This window comes from Notamacropus eugenii, chromosome 4, assembly GCF_028372415.1.
Source record: "Notamacropus eugenii isolate mMacEug1 chromosome 4, mMacEug1.pri_v2, whole genome shotgun sequence".
Classification (NCBI taxonomy): domain Eukaryota; kingdom Metazoa; phylum Chordata; class Mammalia; order Diprotodontia; family Macropodidae; genus Notamacropus; species Notamacropus eugenii.
Window position 1 is genome coordinate 16,346,690 of NC_092875.1, and position 17,820 is coordinate 16,364,509.

Genomic DNA, 17,820 nt, shown 5'->3' on the forward strand with positions numbered 1-17,820 from the left:
CAGAGTTCTCACAAGGCACCCCAGGGAACAGTGGGAATTGAGGTGTGAAACATGGACTATCTCGTGCATTTCCACCTCTTCTCAGTGGGAAACTTGCTGGGGAGAGCATCCCACCCTTGAGATTGGCCCGTGGTCTGAGCACACCTGTTGTTGATTAGCTAGGGGCTGAGAGCATGCACGGTATTCACGTGCAAACTATGCGGCGGGAGAGCTTAAGTAGGGACAGGAAAGCCTGAAGGCCCTCTTCTGGATGCGGGGTCCCCTTTGGGGGTCCCTCCCCTCTCTTCTGGATGCGGAGTCCCCTCCGGGGGCTCTTCTTGCTGCAGGGCCCTTAGAGGGAAGAGGGTCCCCCCCTCTTCCTCTCCCATCCTCTTGCTGTATGATCCTTGCCCCTTGGGAGGAGGAGGATTCCTTTCTCCTGAGGAAGAACTCACCCTGCATATGGATACGTAACTAAGACCCTGAATAAAGCCTAACCCTTGTTTGACTCTGGAAAGTCTCTTCTCTCAATACGTTTATCCGGTTGGCCTCCGAAGACCTGTGGAAAGGTAAGCAGACTCGGGTAGCTCATCAGCCTCTAGGCCGAACAGTATACAATGTATACAATATTGTATACATACTATATACAATGTATACAGCAACATTGTAAGGATGATCAAGTGAGAAAGACTTAGCTACTTTAACCAAGACAGTGCCAAAGGACCCAGGATGAAAAAAAGCTACCTCCAGAGAGAGAATGGATGAACTCTGAATGAATACTGAAGCCCATTTTTAACTCTATTTTTTTGTTTCATTTTCTCTGTGTTTTCTTTTGCAACATGGCTTAATATAGAAACACGCTTTGTATGACTTCACATTTACAATTGATATCCAATTGCTTATCTTCTTGAGGAGGAAAGAGAGAGAGAATTTAGAACTCAAAATTATAAAAAAAAAATTGTTAAAAATTTTTATGTGTAATTGGGAAATATTTAATGAAATAAAAATATTTTTTAAAAAAATTAGATAAGCTTTTCCCGGCAGCCTATACTCCCTTTACCCTCCAGAGCCAACATGGGTCGCGTTCGCACCAAGACCGTGAAGAAGGCAGAGCGAGTCATCATCGAGAAAGTACTACATGCGTCTGGGCAATGACTTCCACACCAACAAGTGCGTGTGCGAGGGGATCACCATCATCCCCAGCAAGAAGTTCCGCAACAAGATCACGGGATATGTTACTCATCTGATGAAGCCGATCCAGAGAAACCCTGTGAGAGGTATCTCCATCAAATTGCAGGGAGAAGAAAGAAAGGAGGTCTCTGAGGTCTCTGCTTTGGATCAGGAAATCATTGAAGTGGATCCTGATACCAAGGAAATGTTGAAACTCCTGGACTTGGGCAGTTTGTCCAACCTGCAAGTTACCCAGCCCACAGTTGGGATGAACTTCAAAACACCAAGAGGAGCTGTTTAATGTTTACTTTTTCCTTCTTTCCATTAAATGTGAGAATGCCCCCCCCCCAAAAAAAATTAGATAAGAACTATATTTTATTGTACTTCAGGCAGCACTCAAGAAGGTCATTAGCTGAGCCATTTATTTGATACCTCTGGTCTAGACAGTAGGTAGTTTTCATCCACTTGGTTTTTCGTGTGTGGATAGTTAGGTCAAATTGTTTTGAGGGCTTACAATCTTACAAAAATGAATGTTGAAAACTATCTTTACATGTAATTTTAAACAATACTATTAAGTGGGGAAAAAGGACTTGGAATCCTAGAATGTTACAGCTGGAAAGAGACCTCGGGATACGGTCCTGTAAAATTATTTCAAGTCTCCGCCAGCTCCAAAGATCCTTAAGTCATAGAATCTCAGAGGGAACTTTGTAGGACATCCATATCAATGGTGCCATTTTACAAACTGAGCAACTGAGGCCCAGGAAGGGCAAATGTCTTGGCTGTGGCCAAATTATAAATATGTAACAGAGTCCAGACAGAACACAGATTCCCTAGATGTTCACTGCCAAGTGGAGGGTAGTATTCTTAAGAGAGTGATTCTCTGTCATTTTAGCATATAATGTTTGAAGCTTTGCAAAATATTTTATGGGCATGGTCTGATTTAAGCCTCACAACAGCTCTGGGAGGTGGGTACTATAAGTATCTTCACCACCCCCCATTAACAGATAAACAGCAGAAGTTGAAAAGAGGCTGTATCCCAGACTCTTCCCCTCTCTGGGCCTCAGTTTCCTTATCTGTAAAATGAGGGGGTTAGATGCTGAGGTCCTTCCCAGATCTAAATCCCTAATCCTTTGTCTCCAAGTCCAGCCAGATGTGTCAAACACAGGTTTGCCTAGCCCAAACCATATCAATACATCACTGGAAAATATTTGCCGAAATAAATACATATGTAATAAGAAATTGCTAATGTTACATTTTAAAAGTCAGTCAATATGCTGCTGTTTTGATTTGACATCAGATGGGCTAAGATGCTGCCTTCCCCACTGCATCCCAGTTCCCATCCCAAGCCTTCCCTTTTCCCCCATCCTCTTTTAAGGGCCCAAAGCACCTGCGCTCCTCACTTGGCCAGCAGAACATGGAGTCTCTCAATAGACTGTCTATGCTTCATGCCTTTCCATTTTCCTCAGGTCACACTCATCCATGTGAGATGAGTTAGGCAGCTATCCTTGTAAGGATGACCTGGAGCCCTGAGATCAGCACTTGGTCATCAGCCAGTGAAATTCCAAATGGACTTTCCAAGGATCTGGCCCAGGGACCCTTGCCCCTCCATCAATCCTATGCCCAGGGAGGGTCCTGAGTTTCATCGACCCTGACCTTCCCCTACTAGGGTAAGGGCAGGCAGTCTCAAGCACATTGGCCATATCCATCAGGGTGCCTGGAGGGGAAAGTGGGAAGCAGGTTGGACGTGGCTCTGTGGTCAAGAAACACTGAAGAAACGTTGGGGGTGGAAATGAGGATGTAAAAGAGCAGCACACAACGAGAGTGTGGAACAAATCACCATATCTGTGTAGAGCCTTCCCTAGACAGTAGTGGTGGAAGTGGGGACCAGCAGGACAACTGGATCTGGGAATTCTCCACATTTGAGGACCTGCTGAAAGCGCTGTTTACATCATTATCACTGAAGACAAAAAACCTAGGTCCTCATCTTAGTCTTGATGTTTACTACCTTTTTTAATTTCAGGCAATTAATTTAAATTCCTGAACCTCTATGGGTCACAATTTCCTCATATAAATGGCCTTCAAGGTCCCTTCCAACTCCAGAGCTAAAAACCTATGAACATGAGAACAGAGAACAAACATATCCACATCTAAATGCAGAGTCAGAGGAAAGCTGGTACTGCTGGGGGGAGGATTATTTTCTATCTTACCTCCTGGTGAAGCAGTCACTTTTTCATTTTTCATCTCTATTTCCTGCACTGAGTCCACCTTGCCCCACTATGTGCTCTGTCTCTCCGCTTTCTCTGCATTTCTCTCTCTCTCTCTCTCTCCACCTCTATCTCTCTTTTCACTCCCATTTTCCCTTTCTCTTTCTACTTTTCCTCTAAGGAAAGCATGTGAATGAACAAGGATGACCTTTACCTAAGGGCTTTAATTTTTCTCACTTAGGACAAGGTTTATACTCCAGTGAGAAAAAAATAACTTGTACCCTGTGCAAAGCTACTCCAAGGTCCAGATGAGGTAAAGTTGAAGACCATCACTTTTGGCTTTTGTTTTTGCTCAAGTTCTGCAAGTTTACCCCAGTGTGATCTCCTCTTACCTGAAGTGAAACTGGCCAGGAGGAAGTCTTGAGGGGCATCCTCATTCAGCATCAATTGATCAGCCTCCCCAGCCTCTTCTGCCTCCACCTCTCTTCCAGCTTCCATTTCTTCCCCCAGAGGACTGAGTTCTGTATCTTCTACTGGTTTCTCAGCTATGGCATGGGCAGTTAAGAAGAGATGGGATGCAATCACGACCACTTCTGTGAATCCGCGAGATAAAATGAGATAAGGCATGCCTATAGCTGACATCACCACTCTACACCTTTGCCTCTGCCCTACGATTCTTTGGGGACTTGGAGTCGGGGTTGTAGGTTCAAATTTTACCTCCAGTATTGGACAGTTGCATGATCGTGGGCAAGTCGCCCTCTCAGAGATGCCATTTCTTCATCCGTAAGATGGAGATAAACATCCTTGTACTACGTACCCAAGGCTGCCAGGCTTTTGAAGTTAGGAGGGATGTCAGGGGACATCTTACCCAAACCATAATGGAAATAAAAATATGACCATCCAGCTTGAGCCCCGAGGAGAAGGAGCCCACTCCCCTCCCCAGGCAGCCTTCTGGGTTAGGAAGCTTTCCCAGACACGCATCCCAAATTGGCATCTTGGTGACTCTCCCTTCCCTCCAATGCTTCTCTTTCCCTCCTGCTCCAAAGGTGGTTGTGAAGAAATAACAAACTGTGTCACCTATCATTCCTTCTTCACCTTCTCTACTGCCCCAAAGGAGACTAGGGCCACATAATTTCTCTCCATCTCTCTCCCTCATCTCTCCAAGAACCTATGTGGCATACTTTGTTTGCTAGACCAGAAAGCATTAAAGGTTAGCACTGGAATCATGGGAGCATATGGCCAGTGGGGAAGGGACCTCAGACAATTTAGATATACCACCGGGATTTTTGAGTAACCTTCCAAGGCCACACAGGAATCCTAAGAGATAGAATTAGAATCCTGGTCCTCTGACTCTTGACAGCCTATTTTTTAGATGTTACAATAGAGGTCCCACACCAGGTACTTGCACCTCCTAGGGCGTGTGGGGAAGACCTTGTCCTCCCACTGCTTGTTCTTGGTAATTTTGCCAAAAATATGCAAGGATTTGGATCTTTTCAGGGTGCTTCTCCCATTTTCACTGTGTGGCAGTCACTACATAACCTGTTTTCTCAGCTCTGCTGACTTCACTCTGCATCAGATCATGACAGTCTTTCCAGGACTCTGTTTTCACCATCCTCAAATGGCCATTTCTCAGCCCCTTCTCTTACACTACACACACCTCCCCAGCAACACCAGGAAGGGAGGTCCTTTGCTTCTCCCACATCATTAGCCACCTGATATGGGTTACCCTAATACCAAATCCCCCTCGACATTAAGAAAAAGTGGACTTCAGGGGAGATACATAGCTGATCCCTACAAAGAGCTAATCTTAGGGAGAGGTTAGCCAAGGGCCAAGGTCTCCTTTCCCAAAGTTTCCAGTGTTGGCTACTTTCATTTCTTTTTAGACACTTTGCTAAACCCTTGAAAGAAGTCCAGTGAGGTGGATCACACAACCAGATGACACTGAGAACAAGAAAAACTCAGTGCCTATAAAAATTCTGTTTTCTCAGTCACATATACCTGAGTCTTTCAAACCTAAATGACAGGGTAAGCATCAAAAAAAAATTAATTTAGGACAGAGCAAGAGTTCATTGAACCTAAATGCAATTACCCAAATGATGCCAACTTCAGGCTTAACTAGATGGGAAATTTTAATGACGAGGTCAGGCACTCACCACTTTAGTGGTCAGCAAAGGTGCTGGGGAAGGGGTTGGGAGTGTCTTCAGGTCACTCACACTGACTTCGCTTGAAGACAGGCACCCACCATTGTAGTTTGGGACTAGGGTCACCCCAAACTTCAGAAGACTGTCTCAGAATAAGGATATTTCTATGTAAATTCCCTAATATTTGCTTGACCTGTGAGGGCAGTCTTTTGTCTCTATATCCCTGACACCTAGGACATGACCACACATAGTAGACATGATGTTGGTAAATGAACCTGACTTTCTCCAACTGGCTCATTTGGGAGAGGCTCATCTCAGGGAGAGTAGTAGGTTGAGGGAGAAGAGAATGGAATTATTTTCCCTCCCTTTCCTATCATTCTTTATACTAAACACAAGGAGGGGTTCTCATTGTTGCCCCCCATTTCCATCTGTCCACAAGAAGGGCACTGGTGACTTGGCCAACAGCCTTTTTCCACAAGGACTACAGGCCAGGTTCACAACTCTGAATGGGTCATCAGATAGCAGGGGAGAGCAAGAAAATCTGATTTGTGCCTTATCCCAAGGGCAGTCTGTGATGAAGCTTTTAAAATTGGTAGCTGCCAAGCTTGTTAGGACTTCTCGGGAAGCTCAGATCGGAAACACTTTTCTAAAGGGCCCACCCTGAGTCTTCCTTCTCCCTGCCCCTCCCCCCCATCACTTTTGGGCCCTCTAATATTTGATTCGGGCCTAAATAAGTTCTTTTTTTCCTATCCAGGCAGAGACCCCAAAATCCATCCCCTTCTTTTTGAAGCTAGGAAACAGTCAAGGCAGTGTAGGAATTCAGGCCACTGAGTTCATCGGGAATGTCTCTTTTGCCCACCCCATCTCCAAAAACAAGCAGTTTGAAATTAATACAAGGTGGAGCCTATGCCTCTGCAGTGACCCAGAAAGTCCTCTATTTCCTGTTTGTGCTTGCTCAGTGGGCTAGTTCCACTGCCTATTGGCTGAGAAATGCCCACACACAACACAGCTTTAAACTCACCAGCCAGTGCTCGAGAATTGGGATGGAATACTATGGTGCTATTAGAAATGATGAGCAGGGTAGTTTCAGAAAACATTGGGAAGACTTACACGAAGCGATGCTGGGTAGAGCCTGCGCGTCATACTTGGTAATAAGCACACTGTGAGCGTAGAGAGCAGAACCAGAACATTGCACTCAGTAACAACCACGTTATGTGATAACTGACTTGATGTTTAATGAGTGTACACGTACAGACTGTATCAGACTGCTCGATGTCTTGAGGAAGAGGAGGGAGAAAAAATCCAGAACTCAAAATCTTAGGTAAGTTATTGCTGAAGACTATCTTTACACGTAATTGGAAAAAATAAAAGACTACTGAGGGGGGGGGGAAAGAAAATCAAATCGCCACCATCCTAGCCAGAGAAAATGTCCTTAATCACACCAGGAGCACATATTAGAGCTGGAAGTCTCCAGTCTCAAGTTTGCCGGTGACTTCCCGCTAGGTGCAGGCTTTGTGGCAGCCCCATAATTAAGGGTCAGCCCAGCTCAGACTTCCCACCATGCTCCTAGCAGGATCCATTGAGAAAGAGGTGCTACACACCAAATGGCACTGAATCTGTCCAAAGTCCTTCAGGGACAAATGCAGAGCTCGGCCCCAGGGGGACACTGCACGTCACTGCTGAACAGAGGCTGAGAGTGTTACGTTTATAAACATTTGGAATTTTATTTAAAAAAAAAAACATCACAACCATTAACATTGTTACAGTTAGTTCTCCTTCTGGTCTCCACACAAGGATATCTGAGCATGCTCACAACAACGGTTTCTCATTGGTTTATTAGTCTTTGTTAAACAACCATCTTAAAAGAAGGAAAAGAAACTCAGGGCACTACCATTTAACTTGTTTTAATGTTTCTCCACAAATGGTGAAAAATACTAAAGTACAGACAAGGAATAATCATAATGTTGTGGCCAACATTATAAATATGGAATTATAAATTTAAAACATTTTCTGGTTTAAAAAATAAATCTGGTAGTAAATGCAGCTCTTCGGGGTTTCTGCGTCTAGTAGGGCCGGTCTCTGCGCTCCTGACGGTGCTCGCCTCTGCAAGGCAACAAGAGGCCCCCATTCAAAGGCAGGCTCATCCGGAGGCGCACCCGCAGACAGGCCACCCAAGATGAACACCACCTTCCCCATGCTGGCCCAGGCTTGCTCACCCGACACTCTCCCTCCTCCCCAGTTGGCTGCAAACATACTTATCCATTTTTCCGGGTCCTCCGCGCCCGCCTCTTCTGCCTCCCATCTGTTCCATGAGAGGCCCGGGAGGACCTCCAGGTCCTCCTCTTCTTCCACCACCAAAGCCTCCTCGATCCATCCCTCGGCCTCCCCGGAAGCCACCTCTGTCTCCACCTCGGCCTCCTCTGAACATGCCGCCAGGCCCTCCACGGTCCATGAGGCCACCTCTGCCACCCCTCATGCCACCAGGGCCACCTCTGCCACGGTCACCACCTGACAAAAAGAAAGGATGAGGGAGGGGCAAAGGTCAGGGGTGAACTTCAAGGAAGGAGGAAATTGATCAAGCTGGGTCTGAATCTCAGGTGTGTGTCCCGGAACCTACATAAAAGTCCCTTTATTCTCCTGGACCTCATTTCCTCTTTTGTAAGTCAAGGGCCTGGGACAGAAGATTCCATACCCACCTATCACTTCACTTTATAATGACTTCCCTAAACACCATCATTCTTTATCAACCCACCACTAATTTCCACCTTCCTGGGAAATTGTGCAGAGAGATCTCATCAGAGATCATCACCAAAAAATCTCATCCCGGTACCTACCTGGAGGTGGGAAGGGTGGTGGAAGAAATCCCTCTGGCTTAGGGGCCTTACACTGATTACACTCTGTTCTCCAGGCAAAATTCTGGTTTCCACAGCCTCTGCACAGAAACAGAGCACAGCAGAAATCACGAGCAGCACCAAGTGGATGGCAGATGTCATGTAACAACACTTGTGTACAACATGGGACAACTGGCAATGGATCAGAATCTCAGCAGATGCTAATCAAGCCTCAGGCTCAGCCACTCACTGAACCAAAACTAAACAAATCAGTGGTAGAAACCATCTGGGCAGGAACTTGGCAGGGCACGTGATACAGAGCATGGGACGATCACGCACCAAAAATAGGAAAAAACAGGAATAAATTCTCTTCCTTCTACTTGCAAACACCAATGGTACCGTGGATGACGTACCCTGTCTGACCGCTGCTTCTCAGTCCAGTCTCCTGCACTGGCTTTGCACTCATGTCCAGCCAGTTAGTGGTGGGAGGATCCTGAGGCTGTGTCCTCCCTCTTATCCTTCCTCCCTATCATCTCATTTAATTCCATGGACAGAATCACCCTCTGTAGGCTGGTGATCCTCCAGTGCACCTGTTTACCTTCCATCTCACATCTCCAACTGGATACCCAGGAGACATCTCAGCCCAAACTCAATTCTGTTTCCCCCTACCTATTTCTACCTCCCTGACTGCTGTAGAGGATACCACCATCCTCCCAGGTCTTCAGGCTCACAACCTAGGTAGGAGTTATCCTAAACTGTTTAACTCTCACCCTCCATATCCAAGACGGTGCCAAGTTTTGTTGGTTTTACCTCAACATTTCTAGATACACTCCCTTTTCCCCCAATGCCCTCGCCACTGGACTATTACAATATCTGGGCGGAAGGGGAGGAGAGTGTAAGGGGGGGATGGTGTGTGTGTCCAGCCCATTCTCTACTTAGCCACCAAAGCTCCAACCCTATCACACTCCTTACATAATCAACACCAGGAGCTCCCAAATTATTGCTTCTGCGATTCAGTATAAAATCCTGTTTGGGCCTTCATAACTTTCAGTCTTTCTACACCTTCCTGCCCCCCCATAGGCTCTGGTGTACTGACCCAGGCTTCCTGGCTGATCCTCACACAAGATGTGGCCATCTCCCATGCCTGCAACTCTCTCCCAACATTCGCTTCCTTTAAAATCTCTGCTAATGTCCCGCCTTCTGAGCTTTTCCCAGTCCTCCTTAATCTCAGGTGACTTCTGAGATGACCTCTCATTTACGTTCCACAACCTTGGGGTCTGCCACCTCCCTCATCACACTGGGAGTGCATTTAGGAAATGAGATTTCTTCTTTTTTGTCTTTATATCTCTAGAACTTAGCATTAAATTGCTACTAACTTACTATTAATACAATACACATATAAACTTGGTTTTATTTTGCTCAAGAAAATACGTACGGATTAGGGCACTGCCAATCTCCTGCTCTGTGCTGGACATTTCCGCCTCCTGAAGGGTTTCCTCGGGAACCCCTGGGTCCTCTTGGTGGAAAACCTCCCCTGTCTCCTCCTCTGCCGCCCATTCGACCCATGGGACCTCCTGGCCCTCCTGGCCCTCCAGGGCCTGCAATAAAAATTAACTCCTTGTAGCTTCTGACATTAGCAACAAAGGTCATGCTGATCCCAGGCCTTCTTTAGAACGAAAAGATTCCTGAGGATTAAGTCTCATCACTGGATAAAATGCCCATGAGGACAGTGACATTACCACCTTCATGCCAACCTCTGCTCTTCTTCCATGAAGATTCTCTGACTACTCCAATCTCACTGTTCCCCCCAATCTCCACCCCACCCTGCTCCATTTACTGGGATGCCACACAGACAAACTGTGGAACCTGAGAAAATGGTTTTGAATTCTGATTTTGCTGCTTACAATTTGTGTGACCTCAGATAAGTCACAAGCCCCTGAGGCCATTCTGTGGTCTTTAAAATGAGGATGATGCCACCATATGACTACCTCACAAGGCCACTCTTTGTTTCAGTACCGTGGAAACATGGCTCAGGCAGGACACCATCATCCTCTTCCCTCCCCCTATGGCAGGACAGGCTCCTCCCTAGATTCTAAGTCTCTGCCTCTCTCGTGCCCAGGACCCCTGAGGAAACCTTCAGGAAACCCTTGGGAGAACCCATTACCTCCTCGGAGAGGAGGAGGCATCCCTCTGCCTTCACGGGGTGGCATGCCGCCTCGCATGCTGTTCATTGGAGGTTTCTTCCGAGCAAGAGACACTTTGAGTTTGCTCCCTTGGAAGTCCTTCCCTGAAATAAGATGAAAGGCATGCATTTTTCTTGTTCATTTCTGCTTCTTCCTTAGTGAAGAGAGCTATCTGATTGGTCGCCCTCTACCTGCACATTAAAAAGACCCTACACTGAGAGAAAGAAATTTGAGGGGTGTGTGTGTCATCTTCAACACTCTCTTTGGATGAGACCTTCCAGCAATCTAAAAACCATGTCCACTCCTGGCATATGACAAAATGCAAGGAAGAACAGAGTTGGGCCCGTTTCACACTGCTCCTTTCTGGCTAGGTGACTGTGGTGGGTGTCGCTGCAGATCACTTTTTCTAATTCTACTACCAAACCCTAAGGGGCCAGGAAATCCCTCCTTGGTTTCACACTGGAGTGGAATATGTGGCTTCCCCTCTACAGGTCTCAGAGAGCCAAAGAACTGGACTGAGCTTCTATCATGTGCCCCAAGAAATGTTTGATTTTACACATAAAAATGTCTACATGTTAAAGATTTATAAGTCTTTATGTAAAGAGGGAGAGATCTTTCAAAACCTGTCTGAGGTCACGTGACCATTTACAAGATCCAAGTCTACACAAAGAGTCTTTACTTATATCAATCTGATTTTACATTTGAATTCATGGGCTTCTTCACCCTCCTCATCCCTCTTCATTCCTCCCAAACTTTTCCTCTCTACCCACAGAACCATCAGGAATAATTCCAACCTGGGTCTTCATTCTTACCATCAAACCATTCTACTGCAGCCTTTGCAGTAGGTGGGTCGTCGTAGGATACGGTGGCATCTCCTTTTGGTTTTCCGGTTTCCTTGTCTAAGTAAATATTTATCATCGGCTGCCCAGTCCTTTTGTTCATCTAGACAAACAAGATAACATCTATGCAGTGGCTGAAGAGTTCCCTTCTGATAAAAAAAGTGAAATTTGTGTTCAACAGAGAAGTTCCCTGCACCAAGAACACAGCCCCAGGATCCCGGGCTTGTCCTGGCAGATGCACCAGGTTCTTGTTCTAAGCTTCCCCTCATTCATCCAGGTGAACCCTTAAAGATCCCCAAAAACCAGCCGTCACAGAACCCGGGCAGAGGCCTCGAAGCCTCAGGTCAGAGCGAAGGCTCAACACTCAGCAGAACTTCTGGCTTCACTGCCAATTACACAGTTTACAGATGGGGGAAAGAATGTGGCGGCAGCTCAGGAACCACCTATCTAACACCTCTGCACCCCAATAATCCCTGGGCTGAAATCTTCAAAGTTTGATTGTGTCCAGGACAATACTCCCATTAGGAAAAGGGGAAATTTATTAAGACAGGGAGGACAGAAATATATCTTGGGAAGCTTTTCATTAGATAAAGACTTAATACAAAAGGACACGGTACTTAAGGGAATGATTTCATTTCTTCAGTAAATACCCACAGCACAGCAACACTGGACTACATGAAAACAATGAACTCCAATACTCAGGAACCCAAATGTGACAGCAGTTCCTGATACATCAGAACCTAGATCTTGTCTTCTGAGAGACCCAGACATCCCCAAGAATCAGAAACTTCCTTTCTCATGGGCAGAGCTGGGAAAAACCATGTTTTTACCCACCTTGACAACTCCACACTGTTTGAAAAAGTCTGCCAGCTCATCGACAGTCACATTGTCATTCAGTCCCTGTACATAAATTGCACTGTTTTCTGAGTCTTCATCTGGATCTACAGGTGGGCCTAAAATGTAAAAAAGCCAACACATATCAGCAGACCTAGTTCCCACTGAAACTTGGGACAGACCAGTAGGTATCTGTCCATTAGCATTGGTTAGCAGCATTCTTGGTGCTATCACACTCATGGGCAAAGATTTCATGCCTCAGGAAGGGCTTGGACTAGATCATCTGAGGCCTCCCTCCAACCCTGAAAGTCTGACTCTCACTCCTTAAGCGGCCTTAAGCCAGTAAAAAGGGAAGCTAAGAAGCCCACCAGTGGCCCTGAGAAAGACACAGGAGCAGAATTCACCATGCCACTAAATCCTACACGATGAAGGAGAGCAGAAACAGGCCCAAGGAGTCCAAGTTACCTAAGTCAAGGTCTGGTCCTTCTTCCATAGGTCCTGCCAATCAGGAAAGAGCACACAGAGGCTCGTTAGTGCACGCCTTGCAAGCCGCACACCTTACAAACACACATCACTATCTACTACACCACCAAGTGATAGGGCTTCATTAAACTCCAATTGACCCGCACTGCCAAAAAGCAGCAGTGCCCTTTTACACATTGGTGATCAGAGGGCTAGGGCTTTTTTTTTTTTTTACAAGTTTGCTTTTAAACCATTAACCGATTATTACCCTGTTTAATGCTTAACGTGCCAATCAGTGTTAAGTTTAAATTAACTTTTTTCCTCCAAATAAACCAAATTGTAAAAATGTCTGTTCCCCCAAATTACAGAAGCAGTCGCTCAATACTTCAAGTTACCCTTTGTTTTGTAACCATAGGTTAACCTTATTACCCCTAATGCAATGCCGGCAGTACCCATTACAGTCTTGTTGTATAGGCCACTTTTAAAACCATTTAGGAAACTAACAAAAATCATATTTTTCTAAGAACTGACTGCATTTTTTTTTAAACACTATCCATTGTAATACTCAAAAACTTACCACCAGGCTTATTGAAGCCACCTCGCTCTCCAGCGCTGCTGGGGGGATAAACGAAGAAATGAAGGCCTTTCCCTTTACAAAGCCAGTGCCGCTCGGAGCCCCGGGGGCTCGTGGGAAGAAGGGCACTGGCTAACCCCATCTCCAAACAATGCATCTCTCTCAGCTTGTCACTAGGCCTCGCTCCGGGCAGCTCAGCTTGCTCTTTATACACAACCTTGCTTGTCTGATCTTACACACCAGTCTGGCTGGCCCTTTCAGTTCTGGGGGTGGGTATTAATAGTGCAATACTTGGCAAATAAGGAAGACAAAAATCAATCATCAGCTGGGCAATGGAGCTTGGGAGGAACAAGAACTGTGGGGCAACATTCTGCTGAACCCTCTCTTTCTGCTATGTACGTAAAGGTGCACCCCCGCTTTCTCCCAAGGGGGAGCGTCAACTGAGCCTCAGGGCTCCCTAACCAGTTAACAGTTTAATAAAGCAGGAGACAACCACATCAATGCCTACAACACACATCAGAGGGCATTTCCATCAAATCTTCAGCATAAAGCCATACAATTCAGGTTATTGATGGATTTAACAGTCTTTGTGGAAGGAGAGTTTACAAATAAAGCCAAGGCTCAATGGACTGGGGGTACAGCTTTACAGACATTTCCGTCAGTCAATCCAATCTTCATGGATGGCGGCCTGAAGTCACCGCCCTGAATTAAGGGGAGGAGGAGAGAAGCGTTTGGGCAGAGAAATTATTCTCGCTAGGTTTTTCTAGCCAGTATTGCACCTTTAATACCGGAGGATTTTAAAAATACAATTTCAAGCTGTTGCATGCAGCTTTGTTTCCTTTCTTAAAAATACACACCATAAAATGTTCTCTCTTTTTAAACACAAAAGTTTACACTTTAATTTTACACAATTCGAGAGTATGATACCTCCTCTGTTTTCATTACCAAACAACAAGTATGCAGTTACCAAGGTTACAGAAGGATTCCATTTATACAATGAATACATTTTGTTTAAAATATTCTATGTATATTTTTTCCTCTCCATATGGACACCGTGTCTAGTCCCACTTTTCATTATGCTGCCGGCTGAGTACTGAGTACGGGTACTTTTTAAGTATTGAAGTGTATACAAGGCTCTCACTTTGTAACCTGTAGCATATAAATGCGACAAAGCATGTTAAAAAGTTTCCACGTTTAACAGCCAATGAAAATATCAAAATACTGAGGCAATGAAAAAGGGCATGTTAACAACATTGAGTGCCTTACCTGCAGAAGACACTGAAAGCCATCACCACACCACGAAAAAGGGGGGGAGGTCCCCTAGCCTGCCCCTGCGGCCCCACAGACTGCTTCAGTCTAGTGGGAGACCCGTGGGGAAAGCCAGGCTCTGTTCTATGGCTCTGGTCGTAGACAAACTACGTCCACAAAGAGGGGCTCCCTCTATTAGTCAAGTCTAGTTTACTTCTAATAGCATTAAAATGAAAAAAATAACAACTTGAGAATTTTGTTGGCAATCAAAAAAAGCACCAAAATTTCTAGGGGATTAGAGACGTGATGATAGTCATTTCAAGTGTCTAGGTCTACTTTAGAAACATTCATCAATGAGGTGAAACCTTTACAACGGGACGGAGCAAGGTCCCGCCCCTCCACCCCTCCAATTGGTAAGATTTTCTTTGGGTTCAAACGAAACACCCCAAAACATGTGGATTTGCACCAATCTAAATTTCTCGTCTCCAATAAAGATTTCACCACAACCTTCAGATTTACTTTCTGTTAAAGTTATGCAGAATGCCAAGGCGAACATTTTTCATTAGCTTCTAATCATCAAGGCATTTACTTGTTGAGATGTGTCGCATGATAAACAGCTAATCTCCATTTTAACTGTGAAATCTATGTGAATTTGAAAAATAACTCATTGTTTCTTTGAGCCGGCATGGACAGAGACATCAGCCTCCAAGATGCATTTTGTACAACACTCTGCATAACTTTTAACTAGCTTACGGTAGGGACAGAACACACACAGAGCTATGCCTTCTGTATATTAACATTAAGCACCAATATTAATGGACCATCCTCACCTTCATTAAAGCACAGACACCAGAAGGGGAAGGGGGTAGGGTTCAGGACAGGGAAGGGGAGTGGGAACAGGGCTATAACATTACCGAGAGAAACAAACAAGTTCTGTTAAATCAGACTGTGCCATCAATCAAGACGGCCAAACTGCTTTGGGGTTGGTTCTCCCAAGCTCAAATGGGGAGCTGTCCTGAAATCAATGAGACCAACCAACTCTCTAGACGTTTGGTGACTTCACCTTATGGCCACATTTTCAGTGGCATGAGTTATCTGACCTGGATCTTCACCCAAAAGTGCTCCAATAACTCCTGTACTTTGTAACACAAATGGATGTTGGGGACAAACCTCCATTTAAACAGGTGACATTAGCGTTCTGCAGCATCTAGTATCTCTATGTACTTATTTACACACACATATTGGACATTTCAAGACAAGCACTCAGAGGCAATCAGTTAGACCTAAGATTGTTAGAAGGTTTGTGTGTGTTCCATCCCAGATCTCTAGTACCCGCAGAGGACATTTTGTTACCTCTGTAGTTAACCATGAAGGGAACTGAAAGTTCTAGGTTCCGAACCACTGCTGTCCCTCCCCAACCCAACAGGCTATACTGGCAGGATAAACGCATACTGCCATCTCTGCCACCAAGATGCCATTTCCATGCTTTGGAAGATGACTTGAGATCAACAGATTGTCCATGGAAATGTAGATTTAATTTTTTCTTATATCTTTCAGTCCCTTCTTTCCACTGAAAATCCTATGGATGAAACACAATTAGGTAAAAGGAGAAAAGGTTTGCTCTTACCCCATTCCACCGCGTCCTCCTCCTCCTCCTCCCCGCCCACCTCTGCTCATGCCTCCACGATCAAATCCCCCTCTTCCCCTGCCCCGGTTATCAGGGCCACTCATGCTCCGGTTTTCTCCAGGTCCGGAAAAGCCTCCAGACTCCTGCCCATATACACCCATGCTACTGGGATGGTCCTGCCGGAACGCACCTGAAGAGAAAGTCACACTCGTAAGGCTCAGAGCAGCCTCTCGGCCCTGCCTGCTTTGCTTCAGTACCCTGCCCTTTTTTTAGAGCCAGGGGACTGTCACCATTCTGTAGTGTCAGCTGAGTGCTCAGCTTAAGAGCTCTCACAGTACCAGGATGAACCCTGCTAAGTTGGCAGGCCCCGGCCGCAAGGTCACAACAACTTGGGTCACTTCCACAGTAACCTTCCTCAGAGGGTGTCAGTGTTGAAGTCCCAGGCACAGGGTGAGGCAAGAGCTGGAGTCCCAGCTCTAAATCCTACAAATCCCAACATAAGCCTCTGGTACCACAAAGGGGGAAAAAATTGCTATTTCCAAAGGACATGGGTCAAAACCCTAAATCTTAATCACCCCATTCCTTTCAACAGGTAAAGTGTGGGTTTCCTAGCTCTTAAGTGTATCTGATTAAATTGTGTAGCTAGGCTACAGGCAGAATTTATATAGGACATGGAGGGGGAATACTCATGAAGATGGAATTTCACTTAAGGTGACAAAAAATGGAGGCAGGAAATTATTTTGCAAATGGCAATATTGAGTTATTTGTAGTCTGCAGTAACATCTCCAAAATGAAGAATCACTAGTTCTCCATGGCAATGCTAAAACAAACCAACAAACAACAAAACCCCTTTTTATAGTGATTCCAATACCGTGGGAACTTTCCCCAAACCCTCTCTAGATTGTCTGATCAATACTACCAGCCTCCTAAATAAATGTCCACTCTCCCATGCCTTATTTGTCCACAGCAGGTGAGGTGGTGAAGAAGGCTGGTTTCCTTTTAACATTTTGTGTCATAATGATCTTATCTGCCCTTTCTTGGCAAGGTATCATACAAGCTAAAGGGAAAATTCTCCAGATGTCATGGGAGACAAGCACCGGATCCGTTCTTGGGGCCACCTGAGTGCCCAAATTCCACAGCCAGCCCAGTCCAGGAATTTCACACAACCCTGGGACACTCATGTTCTCCAAATCACTCACTCTGCTGCCCGTAGCTGCTGCTCTGCTGGCTATATTGACTTGGAGCCTGGCTGTAGGATCCAGTTTGGGGGGGATAACTAGTGGGGGGCTGCTGCCCATAGCTGCTCTGTTGACCATAGCTACTCTGCTGTCCATAGCTGCTTTGCTGCCCATAGGTATTCTGCTGGGAGTAACTGCTCTGATCGTAACTAGTCGGCTGGGTAGAGGAATAGCTGAAAGACAAAAATTAAAAGCTTTTTAGGAAAGAAAGCAGGTGAGTCACTTACTGGAACAAACGGGAAACTCCCTAGTCCATAAGGACCACAACCCAACCATGTTTCCAACGAACTCGAGGACAGTCCATCTGGAGTACATTAAAGTCTAGCTCAACCTCAGGACAGCCCTAGCATCACTACCATGAAGTCGAGCAGGAGAGGCCTTAAGCCTGAGGCTCACACAGGGGCACTGCCAGCCTCCAGAGCTGTCCAGCCAGGCCACACCCAGCACCAGTGAACCATCTTCTCTTTAACCCCTTTAAATGGCCTCAAAG

General features: G+C 45.7%; 1 protein-coding gene and 1 pseudogene across 5 annotated transcripts in view; one reads left to right on the forward strand and one right to left on the reverse strand.

Moving 5' to 3' along the window:
- Positions 1–1,038: 1,038 nt before the first annotated feature.
- LOC140499070 (small ribosomal subunit protein eS17-like) lies at positions 1,039–1,514 on the forward strand (annotated as a pseudogene).
- A 5,679-nt stretch (positions 1,515–7,193) lies between these two features.
- EWSR1 (EWS RNA binding protein 1) overlaps positions 7,194–17,820 on the reverse strand; it is a 30,768-nt gene continuing 20,141 nt past the window's right edge. For 2 of the 5 annotated variants that reach the window (XM_072600047.1, XM_072600049.1), the window contains exons 7-17: positions 17,292–17,503; positions 16,093–16,282; positions 13,221–13,258; positions 12,647–12,679; positions 12,182–12,300; positions 11,321–11,450; positions 10,490–10,612; positions 9,761–9,923; positions 8,329–8,426; positions 7,750–8,002; positions 7,194–7,597 (exon numbers count right to left, since the gene is read on the reverse strand). In XM_072600047.1, coding sequence (XP_072456148.1) covers positions 7,558–7,597; positions 7,750–8,002; positions 8,329–8,426; positions 9,761–9,923; positions 10,490–10,612; positions 11,321–11,450; positions 12,182–12,300; positions 12,647–12,679; positions 13,221–13,258; positions 16,093–16,282; positions 17,292–17,503 — 1,399 coding nt within the window. In that variant the 3' untranslated portion in view covers positions 7,194–7,557. Of the gene's footprint in view, positions 7,598–7,749; positions 8,003–8,328; positions 8,427–9,760; positions 9,924–10,489; positions 10,613–11,320; positions 11,451–12,181; positions 12,301–12,646; positions 12,680–13,220; positions 13,259–14,086; positions 14,367–16,092; positions 16,283–17,291; positions 17,504–17,820 lie in introns of those variants that run through there. The other 3 variants (XM_072600048.1, XR_011965256.1, XM_072600050.1) reach the window with 3 other exon arrangements.